General features: G+C 43.4%; 1 protein-coding gene across 2 annotated transcripts in view; it reads left to right on the top strand.

Moving 5' to 3' along the window:
• Positions 1 to 20,413, top strand: part of LOC126469901 (zinc finger protein rotund-like) — a 900,701-nt gene that overhangs the window by 566,868 nt on the left and 313,420 nt on the right. Inside the window, exon 2 of one of the 2 annotated variants that reach the window (XM_050097250.1) lies at positions 2,572 to 2,916. In XM_050097250.1, the coding sequence (XP_049953207.1) occupies positions 2,572 to 2,916 (345 nt within the window). Of the gene's footprint in view, positions 1 to 2,568; positions 2,917 to 20,413 lie in introns of both variants that reach the window. The other variant, XM_050097249.1, reaches the window with a different exon arrangement.

Genomic DNA, 20,413 nt, shown 5'->3' with positions numbered 1-20,413 from the left:
TTACTACCAAGCTAGTGTCATCATCAAACAGAAATATTTTAGAGTTACCCGTAATACTAGAGGAACAGAAGTGGCCCCAACGCTCATCCCTGGGGCACCACCTCGTCTGACCGTGCTCCACTCAGACCCCACATCACAGCCATTCTCAACACTGTGAATAATGACTTTTTGCTGTCTGTTGCTAAAGTAAGAGGTGAACCAATTGTTAGCTGTTCCACATATTCCGTAATGGTCCAACTTCTGGAGCAATATTTTGTGATAAACACAATCATACGCCTTAGTAAAATGAAAAAATATGCCTAGCGTTCGAAACCTTTTGTTTAATTCATGCAGTACCTCACAGAAAAAAGAGAATATAGCATTTTCAGTTGTTAAACGACTTCTAATGCTGAACTGTACATTCGATAGCAAATTATGAGACATCAAATGATCAGTTATCCTTACATACACAGCCTTTTCAATAACTTTAGCAAAACTAATGGCATAGGAATAAGTCTAAAATTTTCTACGTTATCCGTTTGTCCCTTTTTATAAAGCGGCTTTACTACAGAGTACTTTAATCGTTCAGAAAACTGACCATTGAAAAATTGCAAGTATAGGTAAGTACAGGACTAACATGTGCAGCACTGCACTTTAATATTCTGCTAGGCACTCCATCATATCCATGAGAGTTCTTAGTCTTCAGTGATTTAATTATTGACTCCATCTCCCCTTGTCAGGTTTGAAGAGGACAGAGGAGCATTTCAGACATCATTCTCGGAAAGGCATTTTCCAAGAGAGTTATATGATTCCCAGTAGAAGCTAAATTTTTTTTAAATCATCAGCAATGCCCAGAAAATTATTGTTATATACTGTACATATATCTGATTTATCAGTAATAGAAATATTTTTACTGCGAACTGACTTTATATCGTCGACCTAGTGCTGCTGACCAGACACTTCCTTCACAACTGACCATATGGCTTTGATTTTATCCTGCGAATTAGCCATTCTATTTGCGTACCTAATAACATTTTTAAGCACCTTTCAGTACTATTTGTAATGGGCTACTGTAGATTGATTCTAAGTATTTCTAAGATTTTGATATAATTCCCCCTTTGTTCTACATGATATCCTTATCCCAGTAGTCAGACACTCAGGCTACCTTTTACTGCTACTAGCCTGTTTAGAACGATCTAATGGAAATCAACTCTCAAAGAACATGAGAAATGTGTCAAGGAAAGCATTATATTTGTCACCTATGTTATCGACACTATTAACATCCTGCCACTCTTGTTACTTAACGAGGTTTAAAAAACTCTCTAGTGCCGTTGAATTAGCTTCCCTACTTAGTTTGTAATTATATGTGACATTTCTTTGAGTACAAAAGCCTTTTAATGTTAAAATTTGTGCATCATGGTCTGAAATGCCATTCACCCTTTTACTAACAGAACGCACATCTAGTAATGAAGAATTAATAAAAATATTGTCTATGGCTGTGCTACTGTTCCCCTGCACCCTAGTTGGAAAAACACAGTCTGCATCAGATCATATGAGTTAGGGGGAGGACCAACATAATTTTTGTTGCACAATCCTATACAAAATTAACATTGAAGTCAGCACATATAACTAATTTCTGGTACTTCCTATAAAGTGAGGCAAGAACCCTCACTAGCTTGAGCAGAAATTCTCTGAAGTCAGAGTAAGGGGACCTATAAACAACAACGATTATAAGTTTAGTTTCACTAAATTCAACTGCCGCTGTACAACACTCAAATATCTGTTCAGTGCATTGTTGCAGTTGGAAGTGTGAAACGTCGTTTGATGTGACTTCTCGAGACAGTCACTGCAGCGCAAGTCCCTTCATGTGTGTACAACTACAGCAGCCTACGTCCACTTAAACTTGCTTATTGTATTCAATCGAGCCTTAGTCTTCCTCTACAAACTCCACTTCTCACTTTCTCTCTATTGCCAAATTAACCATTTCTCGATGCCTCTGGATGTCCAATCAAATTATCCTTTACTTTAGTCTAATTTGGTAGTCTAATTAGTGCAGGTAGTCTAATTAGTGCAGGTTTAATGTAATCACCCATCTCTGTAGCTTCTAAACTTCTTCGTCCGAACAGGCCTCGGAAGGCCCAACGGTGTCAACCGACCGACGTGTCATCCACGGTCGATAGGCGTCACTGGATGCGGGTACGGAGAGACATGTGGTCAGCACACCGCTCTCCCGGCCGTTGACAGTTTTCGTGACGGGAGCCGCTACTTCTCAGTCAAGTAGCTCCTCAATTCGCCTCTCAAGGGCTGTGTGCCTCCCGCTTGCTAACAGCGCTCGGCAGATCTGGACCGTCACCTGACCGAGAACGAGCCAAGCCCGGTGTTAACACTGCGGCAAGGTCGTTGGCCCAACTCTATAAAGTTTCTTTAATTTAAAAGAAATGAAAATGTTAACATCTGTTTTTATTTTTTAGATTAAGCATATTACTCGACAAACCTCTTGAATAAATTGATACTCCCAAATCTATGATAAAACAGATTTGTTTTTTGAAACGTGAGGGGTGATGCCCGGTGCTGGCGGCTCTGTTCCAGAAGGCAGCGTTCGTGTGGGGCGGCGAGTCGTCGTCGGCGCACCACCACCACCAGCAGGCGCAGCACCAGCCGCAGCAGCAGCCGCCGCCGCCGCAGCAGCAGCCGCAGCACCAGCAGCCGCAGCCGGCGCCGCAGCAGCAGCAGGTGTCGCAGCAGCACCAGCTGCAGCTGCAGCAGCCGCACCCGCCGCACGCGCCGCACCAGGGCAAGTCCGCCGCGGCCGCCGCTGCCGCTCTGCACGCGCCGCCCGCCTCCGCGCAGGGCCTAGTGCACTGGATGTCCGTCATGGCCGAGCACATCAACACGCCGCACCACGACTCCATGCACTACATGTGGAACGGCGTCGAGGTCAGTCGCGCTACCCTAGTCTCGGCCAATCCGACAATCGACGTCTCGCAACTTGTCTTTTAATTATTTTACTAGCTTTCGGGTGACCCCGCGTCAGCTGCCTGCATACGATGGATGGGCATAAAGTTTTAACTATCACCTCCAAAAAAAATTACGTAGTTAATTGTTTGTTTTACAGGTACTGGTACACACTGAAATTCTCCCGACACGGTAGGTCTAGTAGGCTGCTAGTGCGGTCAAAGAACACGGCACATCCCGTTTATAAAATACACCATTGTGCGATAATTTGCTTTCCGGTGAATTGGTGGAAGTGTACGGTAACAGTGCAACACCAAATGACCCAGTGGTTACGTCACGCAGACAATGTCAGTGATGTCTGAATTGTGAAGAACACAGTGACAGACAATTTCTCCGTGAACAGCCAGGACTCACGAGAGAAGTAGGAGCCCTAATTTTCGAAAACCGACGTGGCGCAATCGAGGCGATAGTGGAGAAAATGAAAATCAGTCGTGGGTCAGTTTTCACCACGTTGCACGAAGTTTGAACACGACGGAGGTCGCACCCATCGTTCACTGTATTCCACAAATGAACACTCCGTTTCAAAAGACCCGACGAAGCAAGGAAGGAAGATTAGAGTTTAACGTCCCGTCGACATCGAGGTCATGAGACGCAGAGAACGAGTTCTCGTTGTTTCGAGCACGGGGAAAGACATCGGCCGTTCCGTTTCCTGGGAGCGATTGAGAAAGCTAAGATAAACCTAAATCAGAGTGATCTGAACCGTCTTTCTCCCAACGAACCGAGGCAGTAGCGGAAACTTTTCGGAAGTGGCAGGCCAGTCCAGATGACTTCCTTAGCCGTTTAATCATAATGGATGAGTGATGGGTGTTTCAGGATGACCCAGACACAAAACAGCAAAGCACGCAGTGGAAACTTGTAGATTTACTGACGCCGAAGAAGGCGAACACAGAACATTCGTCGATCGAGGTGCAGATTACGCTCGTAAGCGGCAAACTGCCACAAGATCATACTACGGCACTCTCCAGATGAGGTTACTCGAGCCTGTCAGTATGCAGCGCCACAGGAAGCCGTCCGAGGGATTGTTTTTGATCGACGACAACGCCCCAGTACATTCTGTATAGGAAACAGTCACACATGTTGCTGCTTTGCCCATCAAATTTTGCCTCACGTCCTGTGTTCTCGTGACGTGACACCCAGTCAGTGACTTCTTCCTGCCGCCTCAGATGAAGAGACCATCCAGTGGCAGACATTTCCAGGGTGACGACGATGTGATATCTGTGATGCAACGTTTCGTGAACAGCTAAAATCAGACTTACACAACCGTCTCCGCCGAGTCATCTACCGTTGGGAAAAATATTTCCATTGAAGGGTGAATACGTAGAGAAGGTCTAACACGATCACCTACATCATGATCACAGCTTGATTCGTTGGATGCGATTATTAAAATTTTACGACTACCCCTCACACATGCCAGTCTTGAAGGAAATATACTCAAACGTTATGAAATAATACGCTGCACAACACATTTAAAGGGCCATCTTTTCGAAACCTCGTAATTGTCTCCCAATACGGCCTATGAGTCTGAATTTTTTTAAAGGTACGTGCAACCATCCTCTGTCTTGGTACAAAAGCCGGCGCCCTGCAACGTCATCCTCGAGCCCGACAATGCTTCAAACAGGACACATGCGAAATAAAGGCCAAAGCTCAGAAGCTCATGAGAGCTTTAATGTGGGTTAATAGTGTCACATTGGCCCCAAATTTCACCACAATTCTGCCCAACACCACCGTGGAAGTGTTACACGGTAGAAAGGTCATCACACTCCCTCTTAACCACATTTCACTCTCTTTTGACGCCTAGGCGATGGAGGTCAGAACAGCGACGCCTAGCGTCAAAATCACACGGGTTTCTTACGGGTCGCCGAGGAAAACATTTAAGACGCACCGCAGCTCAGAATCGACACGAAACGCCTCAAGCGGTGGTGTAAAACGCGTGAATGAAATCACCACTGTCCTTGGGGCGTTGACTCCCACACATTTCGCGGTCGAGAACTACACTCCGCACTGTGATGTCCAACAGGAATACGTTCCCGGCAACTTTTGATTCTAGTGACATCCCATGGACGATACAATCCTTCTCCAAGGACATCGTGGGCCACAAATCCCACCGAACATGATCGCAACACTTTGGAGTGTAGCATGGCCGCAATTTAGCTCTGTTGTACGGAGTGGAATCATTAGGGTCCGTTCAAAACTATTCGACGACGTTTGAATGCGGTCGGAAGCAGCAAAGGGCGCTTATGCTTTTTCAGCCCTCCTGTTTCGCGCCCTCTTTCCTCTTGTGGCGTAATCACAGGGGAAGAGTGAGGGTGCAACGTTGACACATGCATGAATAAAATGGCAAAGGGTCCCTCTAAGACCACCCATTATGGCAACACCCTCGGTGGCATCGGCACACCTTTATTGGAAACTTTAAAAATGTACCCGTACAGAGACAGCCCTTGCTGTAGTCCTAGGCACCTCCAGGCTGACAACACCCTGACCCCCCACCGACTCAACATACCCGCTATCATCGGCTAGCAGCAGCGTAGCCTGTCTGCAAGTGCCTATGACTCCGTCACGGGTTGTCTCTGTACAGACACATTTTTAAAGTGCTCAACGAAGGCTGACAGGTGACAACAAGGGTGTTGCCGAACTGGTGGTCTTAGAGGGACTCGTTGCCACTTTCTTCACCCATGTACCAATGTCGCACCGCTTTCCCCCCTCTCCCTCCCTCAGACGAGTGTCAAAGGTTTTCAAGTACGTCGTCGTTGCTCATCGCACTGGGAATTCTAATTTTAAACCGCGAAATGTGTGAGAATCAACGCCCCAAGGAAAGTGGTGGTTTCATTCACGCCTTTTACGCCAACCCTTGAGGTTCAAATGGTTCAAATGGCTCTGAGCACTATGGGACTCAACATCTATGGTCATAAGTCCCCTAGAACTTAGAACTACTTAAACCTAACTAACCTAAGGACATCACACAACACCCAGTCATCACGAGGCAGAGAAAATCCCTGACCCCGCCGGGAATCGAACCCGGAAATCCGGGCGTGGGAAGCGAGAACGCTACCGCACGACCACGAGCTGCGGACCAACCCTTGACGCCTTTTTGTGTCGATCCTGAACGGCGGTGTGGCTTAATTGTTTTCCTCGGCCACCTATAAGAAACTCGTGTGATTTCAACCCTAGGCGTCGCTGTTCTGCCCTCTGTCGCCTAGGCGTCAAAAGAGGAAGTGAAATGTGGGTAAGAGGAAATGTGATGACCTTCCTATCGTGTGACACTTCCACGGTGCTGTTAGCCAGAATTGTGGTGAAGCTTTCGGCCAATGTAACACCATTAACTCACATTACAGGTCTCATGAACTTCTGACCTTCGGCCTTTATTTCGCGTGTGTCGCTGTTTGAAGCGTTGTCGTGGCCGAGGATGACGTTGCAACGCGCCACGCTTTTGTACCATTACAGAGGATGGTTGCAGGTATCTTTAAAAAAAATTCAAAGTTCTAGTTCGCAATGGGAAATAGTTACGGGGTTTCTAAAAGTGACCCTTTAATTCTGTTGCGCAGTGTAGATACATATTTAAACCACCTTGATGTTATAGCACTAGTCTTTACGATCGTATTCTATTCTCACATCAAAATCGTTGCTTCATATTTCATGAAGTCTCCTATATAATTACTGTTGCTTTCATTATGGAAATTCTGTATACCAAAATGTTTTCCGATGAAACAGTACAGAGCCTAAGGTTGACAACTAATGTTTCAGACGGCTGAGGTTTCTTAGTAACGCAACTGACATGTCGTTCCAGCGTATGCAGCCAGATACAATGTGATTTCGATCTTCCTCTTCACCGCGGGACGCACAGAGTACCTGAGAAGTTCTCGATTCCAGCACGTTCTTAGTATTATCGAGAACTAACGAGTTTTCAGCTACTACATTCGAAAACAAGACCTCGTTTGTGTAGCGTATCGGCTCGTTTCGGTAGCACTCGAAGCCAAAAGGAGAATAGTTGTTGGCTGTTAAAACTTATCAGTTCACGAATGAGTATTCATTCCCGGGTGTTTTGAGCTGCCTCTTCCTACGGAAATTTGCTCCACAGATTTCACTTGTTCTCTTGTTATACAAAAGATTATTTCACTGATAAATGTATTAAAAAACAACACTGGATCATACATACTTGATATTTGCATTAACGTAACTCTACTGAATTTCGCTAAGAACTGTTTCATTAATTTTAAAAAATAACTCGGAAACACAGGAGAATAAATATTTTGGAAACAAGTTTCATGAAAATACAGAAGTTGTTTAATTTTCAATTTAAATCTAGATTTAAGTTCTATTCTTTAACCTCTTTTCAACAGAACAAAATCACACAGTAATTTTCCCGACGAATAAACGTCGAATTAATTGTCAGTTTTAAATTAACATTAACAATGATTTTTACAGAATAGTTGCTTTACAATCGCATGAGAAAGACTGGAAAATAAGGAATACACACTAATCCAGAAACTACCTTATTTTTGCATGTGTACAAACAAAAAAGAAGATGACATCCGAAAAACGAACTACAGAAACAAACGTAGCTTTGCTTCACTAACATAAAACTAATTTCCTTAGGGGCGCAGAATACGACGTAGACGCAGGCATGCTAGATATACATCGGTGCTCGTGAGTTGTCACATGGGGATAATGAAAAACTTATATCTTTCTTTCAGTGGTTCATGGCTTCTGTAACTCTATATAATAAAGAACTCTATGATTGGTTTCCGTTCGACGAGGCAGGCCAATAGTTTCGCCTTGTTGGATATGTGAATGCACAGAATTCACGTATGCGGGCTATGGAAAATCGACACAAAACCTGGGTGTTTCGTGTGCTGACGACATTCTTTCCTGATACAGTGCACAGTGAAAAGCTACATCTAGATGGTGCAAGAATTTTTAAACTCAGTATTTGAAAACTAGGTGCAGTACACATAGTTTCAGCAGCACAACCTACGTCAACATGATTACTCTGCAGTTCACAATTAAATTCCTGGCAGAGAGTTCACGACCTTCAAGCTGTTTCTCTGACGTCCCACTAAGGAACAGTGCGGGGGATATCAAACACTTAAATCTTTCCGCGCGAGTGCTTATTTTGTTATAATGATCATTTCTCCCTACTAAAATGTTTTCGCAATTTGAGGAGAAAGTTGGTGATTGAAATTTCATGAGAAGATCTGCCGCAACGAAAAACGCCTTCGTTTTAATGACTGCCACCCCAATTCGCGTATCATATCCGTGGTTCTTTCTCCCCTACGCAGCGAAAATACAAAACGAGTTGCCCTTCTTAAACTTTTTCGATGTCCTCTGTCAGTCATATATGACGTGAATCCTATACCGTGCAGCAATGCTCCAGAAGAGGATGGACAAGCGTAGAGTAGGCAGTCTGTTTAGTTGACCTGTTCCATCTTCTAATTGTTCTGCCAATAAATCGCAGTCTTTGGTTCACTTTCCTCACAACATAATCTGTGTGAACGTTCCAGTTTTAGTTATTCATAATTGGTTCAAATGGCTCTGAGCACTATGGGACTCAACTGCTGTGGTCATCAGTCCCCTAGAACTTAGAACTAATTAAACCTAACTAACCTAAGGACATCACACACATCCATGCCCGCGGCAGGATTCGAACCTGCGACCGTAGCAGCAGCGCGGCTCCAGACTGGAGCGCCTAGAACCGCACGACCACCACGGCCGGCTATTCATAATTATAGTCCCTAAGTATTTAGTTGGATTCACAGCTTTAGATTCGTGTGACTTATCGCATAACAAAAATTCAGCTGTTTGCTTTTTGTACTCATGTGGATGACTTCACGCTTTTCATTATTTAGATTCAGTTGCCACTTTTCGCACTATACAGGTGTCTTGTCTAAATCATTTTGCAGTTGGATCTGATCATCTGATGACTTTACAAGACGGTAAATGACATCATCCGAAAGCAGTCTAAGAGAACTGTTCAGATTGTCTCCTAAATCATTTATATAGATCAGGAACAGTAGACGGCCTATAACACTTCCTTGGGAAACGCCAGATATTACATCTGTTTTACTCGATGATTTTCCGTCATTTACTATGAACATACATTCTGACAGGAAATCACGAATCGAGTCGCACAACTGAAACTCCGTATGCGCGTTATTTGATTAGAAGTCGCTTGTGAGGAACGGTGTCGAAAGTCTTCTCGAAATCTATAAATATGAAATCAATTCGACGTCCCCTGTCTAGATCACTCATTATTTTGTGTGAATGAAGAGCTAGCTGTGCTTTACAAGAACGATATTTTCTTAATCCGTGTTGGGTATCTGTCAATAAATCGTTTTCTTCGAGGTAATTCATGATGTTTGGGCACAGTATATGTTGCAAACTCCCACTGCAAATCGACGTTAGTGATATGGGTCTGTAATTCAGCAGATTTTTTCTACTTCCTTTCTTGGGTATTGGTATGACTTGTGCAACTGTCTAGTCTTAAGCTAAGGAGCTTTCGACGAGCGAGAATTGTATATGACTGCTCAGTATGGAACTATTGCATCAACATACCTTGAAATGAACCTAACTGGAATATACAGGGTAGTCCATTGATCGTGACCGGGCCACATATTTTCCGAAATAAGCGTCAAACGAAAAAATTACAAAGAACGAAACTAGTCTAGCTTGAAGGGGGAAACCAGATGGCGCTATGGTTGGCCCGCTAGATGACGCTGCCATAGGTGAAACGGATATCAACTGGTTTTTTTTAAAATAGGAACCCTCATTTTTTACTACATATTCGTATAGTACGTAAAGAAATATGAATGTTTTAGTTGGACCACTTCTTTCGCTTTGTGATAGATGGCGCTCTAACAGTCACAAACATATGGCTCACAACTTTAGACGAACAGTTGGTAACAGGTAGGTTTTTTAAAACTAAAATACAGAACGTAGGTACGTTTGAACATTTTATTTCGGTTGTTCCAATGTGATACATGTACCTTTGTGAACTTATCATTTCTGAGAACGCATGCTGTTAGAGCATGATTACCTGTAAATACCACATTAATGCAATAAATGCTCTAAAGATGTCCGTCAACCTCAATGCGTTTGGCAATACGTGTAACGACATTCCTCTCAACAGCTAGTAGTTTGCCTATCGTAATGTTCTCACATGCATTGAAAATGCCTTGATGCATGTTGTCAGGTGTTGTCGGTGGGTCACGATAGCAAATATCCATCAACTTTCCCCACAGAAAGAAATCCGGGGACGTCAGATCCGGTGAACGTGCGGGCCATGGTATGGTGCTTCGACGACCAATCCACCTGTCATGAAATATGTTATTCAATATCGCTTCAACCTCACTCGAGCTATGTGCCGGACATCCATCATGTTGGAAGTGCATCGCCATTCTGTCGTGCAGTGAAATATCTTGTAGTAACATCGGTAGAACATTACGTAGGAAATCAGCATACATTGCACCATTTACATTGCCATCGATAAAATGGGGACCAATTATCCTTCCTCCCATAATGCTGCACCACACATTAACCCGCCAAGGTCGCTGATGTTCCACTAGTCGCAGCCATCGTGGATTTTCCGTTGCCCAATAGTGCACATTATGCCGGATTACGTTACCGCTGTTGGTGAATGACGCTTCGTCGCTAAATAGAACGCGTGCAAAAAATCTGTCATCGTCCCGTAATTTCTCTTGTGCCCAGTGGCAGAACTATACACGACGTTCAAAGTCGTCCCCATGCAATTCCTGGTGCATAGAAATATGGTACAGGTGCAATCGATGTTGATGTAGAATTCTCAACACCGACGTCTTTGAGATTCCCGATTCTCGCGCAATTTGTCTGCTACTGATGTGCGGATTAGCCGCAACAGCAGCTAAAACACCTACTTGGGCATCATCATTTATTGCAGGTCGTGGTTGACGTTTCACATGTGGGTGAACACTTCCTGTATCCTTAAATAACGTAACTATCCGACGAACGGTCCGGACACTTGGATGATGGCGTACAGGATACCGAGCAGCATACATAGCACACGCCCGTTGGGCATTTTGATCACAATAGCTTTACATCAACACGATATCAACCTTTTCCGCAATTGGTAAACGGTCCATTTTAACAAAGGTAATGTATCACGCAGCAAATACCGTCCGCACTGGCGGAATGTTACCTGATACCACGCACTTACACGTTTGTGACTATTACAGTGCCGTCTATCACAAAGCGAAAAAAGTGGTCCAACTAAAACATTCATATTTCTTTACGTAGTACACGAATATGTAATAAAAATGGGGTTCCTATTTTTAAAAAAACGCAGTTGATATCCGTTTGACCAATGGCAGCGCCATCTTGCGGGCCAACCATAGTGCCATCTGGTTTCCCCCTTCAAGCTAGACAAGTTTCGTTCTTTGTAGTTTTTTCGTTTGATACTTGTTTTGTGAGATATTTGGCACGCTGACTATCAATGGACCACCCTGTAGTCTGGACCTAAGGCCTTGCTTTTATTAAGTGACTTAAGCCGCTTCGTTACACCGTGGATATCTATGTCTAAGTTACTCATGTTGGCAGTTGTTCTTGATTATAATTATGGAATATTTACTTCTTCTCCTTTGTTGAAGCAAGTCCGAAAAACCGTGTTTAGTAACTCTGCATTAGTGCCACTGTCAGCAGTAACATTACAGTCGCTATTGCGTAGTGAACGTATTAACTGCATCTTGCCACTGGAGTTCTTTACATACGATTAGAACCTCTTTGGGTTTTCTGCCAGACTTCGAGATAGAGTTTCGTTGTCGACACTATTAAAAGCACGTCGCATTGAAGTTCGTGCTAAATTTCGAGTTTCCGTAAAACTTCGCCAGTCTTGGGGATTTTGTGTTCTTTTAAATTTGGGATACTTTTTTCGTTGCTTCAACAGTGTTCCGACCCGTTTTGTTCAACATGTGGAATCAGTGCCATCTCTTATTACTTTACATCTTTCAGTTGCCGTCGACACTGCTACTTTGAATCTAAACAAAATCATATCTACGCTTGCATAGTCAGATTGGAAGGAGGGGAGGCTGTCTCTTCGGCAGGAGTCAAGCGAATTTTTATCTCCTTTTTCAAGCAGACATATACTACGTTTAATTTTGGTAGATTTTAATGTTACAGTATTCATTCTTCCTACAACAACCTTGTAGTCACTAATCACTTTATCCGTCATGATGCTGCCAATTTGCTCAGGATTATTTGTTGCTAAGAGGTCAAGTACGTTTTCGCAACCATTTACACTTAGAGTGGGCTCCGGAACTAATTTTTCGATATAATTTTCTGAGAAAGCGTTATACAGCTAAATCTACACCGATACTCCGCAATCTACCCTACGGCGCGTGGCGGAGGGTACCCTGCACCACTATTAGTCATTTCCTTTCCTGTTCCTCTCGCAAATAGAATGAGGGAAAAACAACTATCTTATATGCCTTCGTGTGAGCCATAATTTCTCATATCTTACCTTCGTGGTCCTTACGCGCAATGTATGTTGGAGGCAACATAATCGTTTTGCAATCAGTTTCAAGTACCTGTTCTCTAGATTTTCTCAGTGGTATTCCTCGAAAAGAACGTCGCCTTCCCCCCAGGGATATCCATTTGAGTTCCCTAATCATCTCTGTAACACTTGCGTGTTGTTCGAACCTACCAGTAACAAGTCTAGCAGCCCACCTGTGAATTGCATCGATGTCTTCCTATGACCTGACTTTGTACAGATCTCAAACACTCGTCCAGTACCCAGAACAGGTCGCACTAGCGTCCTATTTGCGGTCTACTTTACAGATGAACCGCACCCTCCCAGAATTCTCCTAATAAACCGAAGTCGATCATTCGCCTTTCCTACCTGTCCCTACATGCTTGTTCCCTTTCATATCGCTTTATAGCGTTACGTTCAGATATTTAAAGGACGTGACTGTGCCAAGCAGGACACTACTAATGCTGTATCCGAACACTAAAGGTTTGTTTTTCCTACTCATCCGCATTAACTCACATTTTTTTACATTTAGATTTAGCTACCGTTCATCAAACCAACTAGAAGTTTTGTCTAAGTCGTCTTGTATCTTCCTATAGTCACTAAACTTACCGTTCACCACAACACCATCAGAAAACAACAGCAGACTGCTGCCCACCCTGTCCGTCAAATCATTTATGTATACAGAGAACAACAGCGATCCTATCACACTTCCCTGGGGCCCTCCTGACGGCACCGTTGTCTCTGATGAACACTTATTGTTGAGGACAACATATTGGATTCTATTACATAAGAAGTCTTCGGCCACTCACATATCTGAGAACCTATTCCATATCCGCGTACCTTCTATAACAGCCTGCGACGGGGCACCGTGTCGAACGTTTCCCGAAAATCTAGAAATACACACTACTGGCCATTAAAATTACTACACCACGAAGATGACGTGCTACAGACGCGAAATTTAACCGAAAGGAACAAGATGCTGTGGTATGCAAATGATTAGCTTTTCAGAGCATTCACGCAAGGTTGGTGCCGGTGGCGACACCTACAACGTGCTGACATGAGGAAAGTTTCCAACCGATTTCTCATACACAAACAGCAGTTGACCGGCGTTGCCTGGTGAAACGTTGTTGTGATACCTCGTGTAAGGAGGAGAAATGCGTACTATCATGTATCAAACTTTGATAAAGGTTGGATTGTAGCCTATCGCGATTGCGATTTATCGTACCGCGACATTCCTGCTCGCGTTGGTCGAGATCCAATGACTGTTAGCACAATATGGAATCGGTGGGTTCAGGAGGGTCATACGGAACGCCGTGCTGGATCCCAACGGCCTCGCATCACTAGCAGTCGAGATGACAGGCATCTTACCCGCATGGCTGTAACGGATCGCGCAGCCACGTCTCGATCCCTGAGTCAACAGATGGGGACGTTTGCAAGACAACAACCATCTGCACGAACAGTTCGACGACGTTTGCAGGAGCATGGACTATCAGCTCGGAGACCATGGCTGCGGTTACCCTTGACGCTGTATCACAGGCAGGAGCGCCTGCGATGGTGTACTCAACGATGAACCTGGGTGCATGAATGGTAAAACGTCATTTTTTCGGATGAATCCATGTTCTGTTTACAGCATCATGATGGCCGCATCCGTATTTGGCGATATCGTGGTGAACGCACATTGGAAGCGTGTATTCGTCATCGCCATACTGGCGTATCACCCGGCGTGATGGTATGGGATGCCATTGGTTACACGTCTCAGTCACCTCTTGTTCGCATTGACGGCACTTTGAACAGTGGACGTTACATTTCAGATGTGTTACGACCCGTGGCTCTACTCTTCATTCGATCCCTGCGAAACCCTACATTTCAGCAAGATAATGCACGACCGCATGTTGCAGGTGCTGTACGGGCCTTTCTGGATACAGAAAATGTTCGACTGCTGCCCTGGCCAGCACATTCTCCAGATCTCTCACCAATTGAAAATGTCTGGTCAGTGGAGGCCGAGCAGCTGGCTCGTTACAATACGCCAGTCACTACTCTTGATGAACTGTGGTGTCGTGTTGGAACTGCATGGGCAGCTGTACCTGTACACGCCATTGAAGCCCTGTTTGACTCAATACCCAGGCGTATCAAGGCCGTTATTACGGCCAGAGGTGGTTGTTCTGGGTACTGATTTCTCAGGATCTGTGCACCCAAATTGCGTGAAACTGTAATCACATCTAGGCGCTCAGTCCAGAACTGCGCGACTGCTACGGTCGCAGGTTCGAATCCTGCCTCGGGCATGGATGTGTGTGATGTCCTTAGGTTAGTTAGGTTTAAGTAGTTCTAAGTTCTAGGGGACTGATGACCACAGATGTTAAGTCCCATAGTGCTCAGAGCCATTTTGTAATCACATGTCAGTTCTAGTTTGTCCAATGAATACCCGTTTATCATCTGGAATTGTTCTTGGTGTAGCGATTTTAATGGTCAGTAGTGTAGAATCTGCTTGTTACCTTTCATCCACAGTTCGCACTTTATTATGAAAGAAAAGGGGAAGCTGAGCTTCGCACAAGCGATGCTGTCTAAAACCATGCTGATTCGTGGACATAAGCTTCTGAGTCTCAAGAAACTTTATTATATTCGAACTGAGAATATGTTCACAGATCCCACAGCAAGCCGATGTTAGGGATACTGGTCAGTAATTTTGCGTGTCCGTTCTTTTGCCCTTCTTATACACAGGAGTGAGGCCGGCCGAAGTGGCCGTGCGCTTAAAGGCGCTGCAGTCTGGAACCGCAAGACCGCTACGGTCGCAGGTTCGAATCCTGCCTCGGGCATGGATGTTTGTGATGTCCTTAGGTTAGTTAGGTTTAACTAGTTCTAAGTTCTAGGGGACTAATGACTTCAGCAGTTGAGTCCCATAGTACTCAGAGCCATTTTTGAACACAGGAGTGACCCGTGCGTTTTTCCAGTTGCTGGGAACTTTGTGCTCGGTTAGAGATTCACAATAAATGCAAGCTAAGTAAGGGGCCAATGCCGTAGAGTACTCTTTAAAAAATAGAAATGGGATTCCATCCGGACCTGGCGACTTATTTCTTTTCAACTGCTTCAGTTGTTTCTTTAGCCCAGGCATGCTTAGTACTATGTCCTCATTGCAGGAGTCTGTTCGATGGTCAAACGATGGTATATTTGTACGTTTCTCCTGCGTGAACGATTTCTTGAACGTGAAACTTAAAACGTCGACTTTCGTTTTGCTACTTTCAACTGACACACCAGACTTGTCAACAGCTAACTGGATGAAAGGTTTCGACCAACTTAGTGATTTTACATACGACCAGAATTTTTTCGGGCACTCTGCCAGATCAGTTGCTAGTGTACGAGTATAAAGGGCAAGCGTGAGGAAGTGATCTCCACATGCATGGGTCAAGGCACCGCAAGGTGTGTGGCGGGGATTGCACAGTGTTTTCCCATGGTTCCTATTCCATTCGCGATAGTTACACGTAATTGTCACATAAAAGATATGAGCCCGAATTTCACTAATTTTACCGTACTGAACATTACGCGAGATGTATGTTGGAGAGAAGGAGTAAGTTCCTTGACTCATAACGGGAATTTTTGGAATTTTGTAAAGCTCTCCACGGTCCATAAAGTATTTCACGTAACATCTGCAGTTCGTTGAACATTACTGTGACATTCGGGAGGACGACGGTTCAACCCCGCGTCCGGCCTTCCTGATTTAGGTTTGCCGTGATTTTCCTAAATCGCTCCAGGCAAATGCTGGGATGGTTCCTTTGAAAGGGCACGGCCGACGTCCTTCCCCGTCCTTTCCTAATCCGATGTGACCGATGACCTCGCTCTCTGGTCTCCTCCCCTACAACAACCCAACCCAACATCTCTGAATCTTTTCTGTCTCTTCCGGTAAAGTAACTTGGAAGGGCTCCGAGATCTACGAGCAATACTAAACAATTCTCTGAACGAAGATTTTGTAACCGACCTCTATTGCGACTTTAGGATTCCTTCAATACATCCGAGACTGGCATCTGCCTTCCTCACGGACGGTATCATGAGGCTGTACCGCCATGAACCACTTCGGACAGAAAATTATAGATACTTAAAGACCATGAATGACTGTAGCAATTAGTGGGCGACAGTGTAGTTAAATGATATCGAATCGATTCGTCTGTTTACGCACATTATAGTACGTTTATTTACATTTAATTCCAGGGCGCTAACGGTCTGTCTGCATTTTTAAACAAATTTCTAACGCTGTCACCTCCCTATGCAGAAGTACGTGATCTTGAAAGAGCCTCATGCCAGGGCGCTAACGGTCTGTCTGCATTTTTAAACAAATTTCTAACGCTGTCACCTCCCTATGCAGAACTACATGATCTTGAAAGAGCCTCATACGGCTACAGACTCCATCTGCCACGTAATGTAAATGCGCGTGTGGCTAGGGCCTCCCGCCTGGTAGACCGGTAGCCTGCTGCAAGTATTTTTAGTTGAGGCCACTTCGGCGACTTGCGTGTCGATGAGGATGAAATGATGATGAAGACAACACAACACCTACTCCCCGAGTGGAGAAAACCTCCGACCCGGCCAGGAATCGAACCTGGGCCCCTGGCATGACTTTCTACCGTACTGACTACTCAGCTATGGAGGCGGACATCTGCCAGGTTATTTATGTAGGGTGAACCCAATCACGAATTTTTAGATGTTGTTCAGGACTAATTTATGAGCATTTTGTTACAAGGGACCCGTGGTCTCCGTTGGCTGCTAGTTGAGAGGCAGGGAGACTATGAGGGCAGATGATGATTTTATGTCAAGGTCACAGCCACACTTCCGAGAAATCCACCCCCCTCTCCTCAAACCTGTCAGCCACTTGGGTTTGGTACATTCAAGGTCAGGATGTAACTTGAAATGTGTCAAGTTTTCTCCCCTTCCACTGCCCACATCTGTAAGGTAACTGTGTGTGGGTCATTGAAGGTCCGGATGTAAGCAAATACCTCACCCGTACTTTTAGGGTACGTGACATAAAAAGGGCGGGGAAACGAAGGTCACCATCCCCCTCTGTCGCCTTCTTCTTCTAGTCCAATACGAATCATTCTCCCCATGCCATCGACCCTTTTTATTACTATTGCAACTGTAAGTGTTTCATCACTCAAGGCCAATATACCGTAGTGAAAGGATCATGAAGCGCCATCAGCCACTGTCTCTGACCAGAATAGAAAAAAGTCTGTCACGTTCGAAAGTAAGTATTAGTACATACATCTCTTTCATTATTAATCAGTTATTAATATCCTATGTGTTTTTAGATATACCAACGATTTTTCTTTTTTCCGCAAATGAGTATATATTTATGAATAGTCTATATGTTTTTTGGAAATTCTGACGATTTTTATTTTTTATTTTCCAAAAGAGAAAAGCCCCCGTGATGCGGCACTAGCTAAAATGTTGGACCAGAACATGCAGGTGTTTAAGATTCTATTGTCTGCACGACCACCACGGCAGCAGACACCTGAATTATGGGACAGGGAAACGCGGCTAGCATATGCACTGCAGCAGCAGTCACAGCGACAGGCTACCTGGTATACGACAAATATTCCCAGACATCGAGTTCCCATTATCGGCATCATCAGCACCACTCATCAATCTGCTACCATGGCATAACTCGCCTATTAAGGTGATGTTATTTTCTGTAATGTACAGTCTAAATATGAGTGGTAGTAAATGTTTGGTTGTAGGATTATATTCAGATTGTGAGTTCAGCAAACTGGTAATGGTTGAAAAGGCCAATATAGTGATATGACTGTAAAGATTTCACACTACGAATGGCATATATTATGCTACAATTTCTCAGATATATCTACAATGGTCAATGGTCAAATGTCTCCTGTGTTACCAAATTACCACATAGTATGTTATTTTATTTATTTTATTTACACGCCAAGTTTCGTAGGACCAAATTGAGGAGTAAATCTCCAAGGTCATGTAACGTATCAGTACATGAAATTACAACATAAAAGTAGAAACAGATAAAAATAAAATGTTTATGAACCCGAAAAAGCAAATCCATAAGTTTAAGTAAAAGCAATTAACAATACAACAAGAATCAACTTTCTTTTTCAAGGAAATGCTCGCCAGAATAGAAGGAGTGACCCCTTACGAAACTCTTTAGTTTCGATTTGAAAGCGCGTGGATGCTAAGATTTTTGAAATCAATGGTCCAACTTCTGGAGCAGTATTTTGTGAGCAACACAATCAAACGCCTTAGTTAAATCAAAAAATATGCCTAGCATTCGAAAACTTTTTTTAACCCATCCAGTACATCACAGAGAAAAGAGATTATAGCATTTTCAGTTGTTAAGCGACTTCTAATGCCGAACTGTACAATTGATAGCAAATCGTGTGATATAAAATGATCCATTATCCTTACATACACGGCCTTTTCAATAACTTTTGCAAACACTGATGCATGGAAATCAGTCTAAAATTGTCTACGTTATCCGTTTCTTCCTGTTAATGAAGCGGCTTAACTACTAAGTACTTTAATCGTTCAGGAAACTGACCATTGAAAAATTACAAATGTAAGTAAGTACAGGACTAACATGTGCAGCACATCTCTTTAATATTCTGCTAGGCACTCCATCATAACCATGAGAGTCCTTAGTCTTCAGTGATTTAATTATTGACTCAATCTCCCTCTTGTCTGTATCACTGAGGAGTATTTCAGACATCAATCTCGGAAAGGCATTTGCCAAGAGAGTTATATGATTCCCCGTAGAAGCTAAATTTTTGTTTAATTCACCAGCAATGCTCAGAAAATGATTGTTAAATACCGTACATATATCTGATTTCTCAGTAACAGAAATATTTTTACTGCGAACGGACATTATATCGTCGACCTAGTGCAGCTGACCAGAAACTTCCTTCACAACTGACCATATGGTTTTAATTTTATACTGTGAATTAGCTATTCTCTTTGCATTCCACATACTCTTTGCCTTCCTAATAACATTTTTAAGCACTTTATAATACTGTTTGTAATGCGCTACTGCAGCCTCATTGTGACTACTTCTAACATTTTGATATAATTCCCGCTTTGTTGTACATGATATCCTTATCCCACTAGGCAGCCACCTATTAACTGCTATTACCCCGTTTAGAACGTTCTAATGGAAAGCAACTCTCAAACAGCATGAGAAATGTGTTAAGGAAAGCATTATATTTATCATCTATGTTATCGGCACTATAAAAATCCTGCCACTCTTGTTCCTTGACAAGGTGTAAAAAACTACTTGGAAAAAACACAGTCTGCCTCAGATCATACTAATTTAGGAGACCTACCAACATCCTATTTCTTGCACCATCATAGACAAAACTTATATTGAAGTCACCACATATAACTAATTTCTGCTATTTCCTACAAAGTGAATCATGAACCCTCTCTAGCTTGAGCAGAAATGCTCTGAAGTCAGAGTTAGGGGACCTATAAACAACAACTATTAGAAGTTTAGTTTCATTAAATTGAACTGCCCCTGAACATTATTCAAATACCTATCTGTTCAGTGCAGTGCTGTGATAGGTCTATGGACTCAAAAGGAATACTGATTTTTTTACGTACATAGCCACTCCCCCACCCCACAAGGAAGTCCTTGAAAAACAGCCAGCTATTCGCGAAGTTAAACTTACGATCACCTGAAAAATTCAGATGTAAAGAAATACACTTACTTTTCTAAATAATACTCAGTTTTAGCTTTTGAAGTACTTTTGGCTTTTAAACAATGGTTGTAAGTGTTCTAGACTGCTAATAGTTGTCAATAATGTCGACAACTTAATGTATACTGGTATTTCAGACCAAAGATAAATAAACGAGTCAAACCATGGTTTGTTCGCTAAGGTGTCAATACAGGTGTCAAGCGAAAGAGTCCTGAATTCAGAATTAAACATCTCA

Source organism: Schistocerca serialis, chromosome 3 (genome assembly GCF_023864345.2).
Source record: "Schistocerca serialis cubense isolate TAMUIC-IGC-003099 chromosome 3, iqSchSeri2.2, whole genome shotgun sequence".
Lineage (NCBI taxonomy): Eukaryota > Metazoa > Arthropoda > Insecta > Orthoptera > Acrididae > Schistocerca > Schistocerca serialis.
The sequence above is the reverse complement of the archived record's forward strand: the minus strand, read 5'-3'. Positions and strand labels throughout refer to the sequence as shown.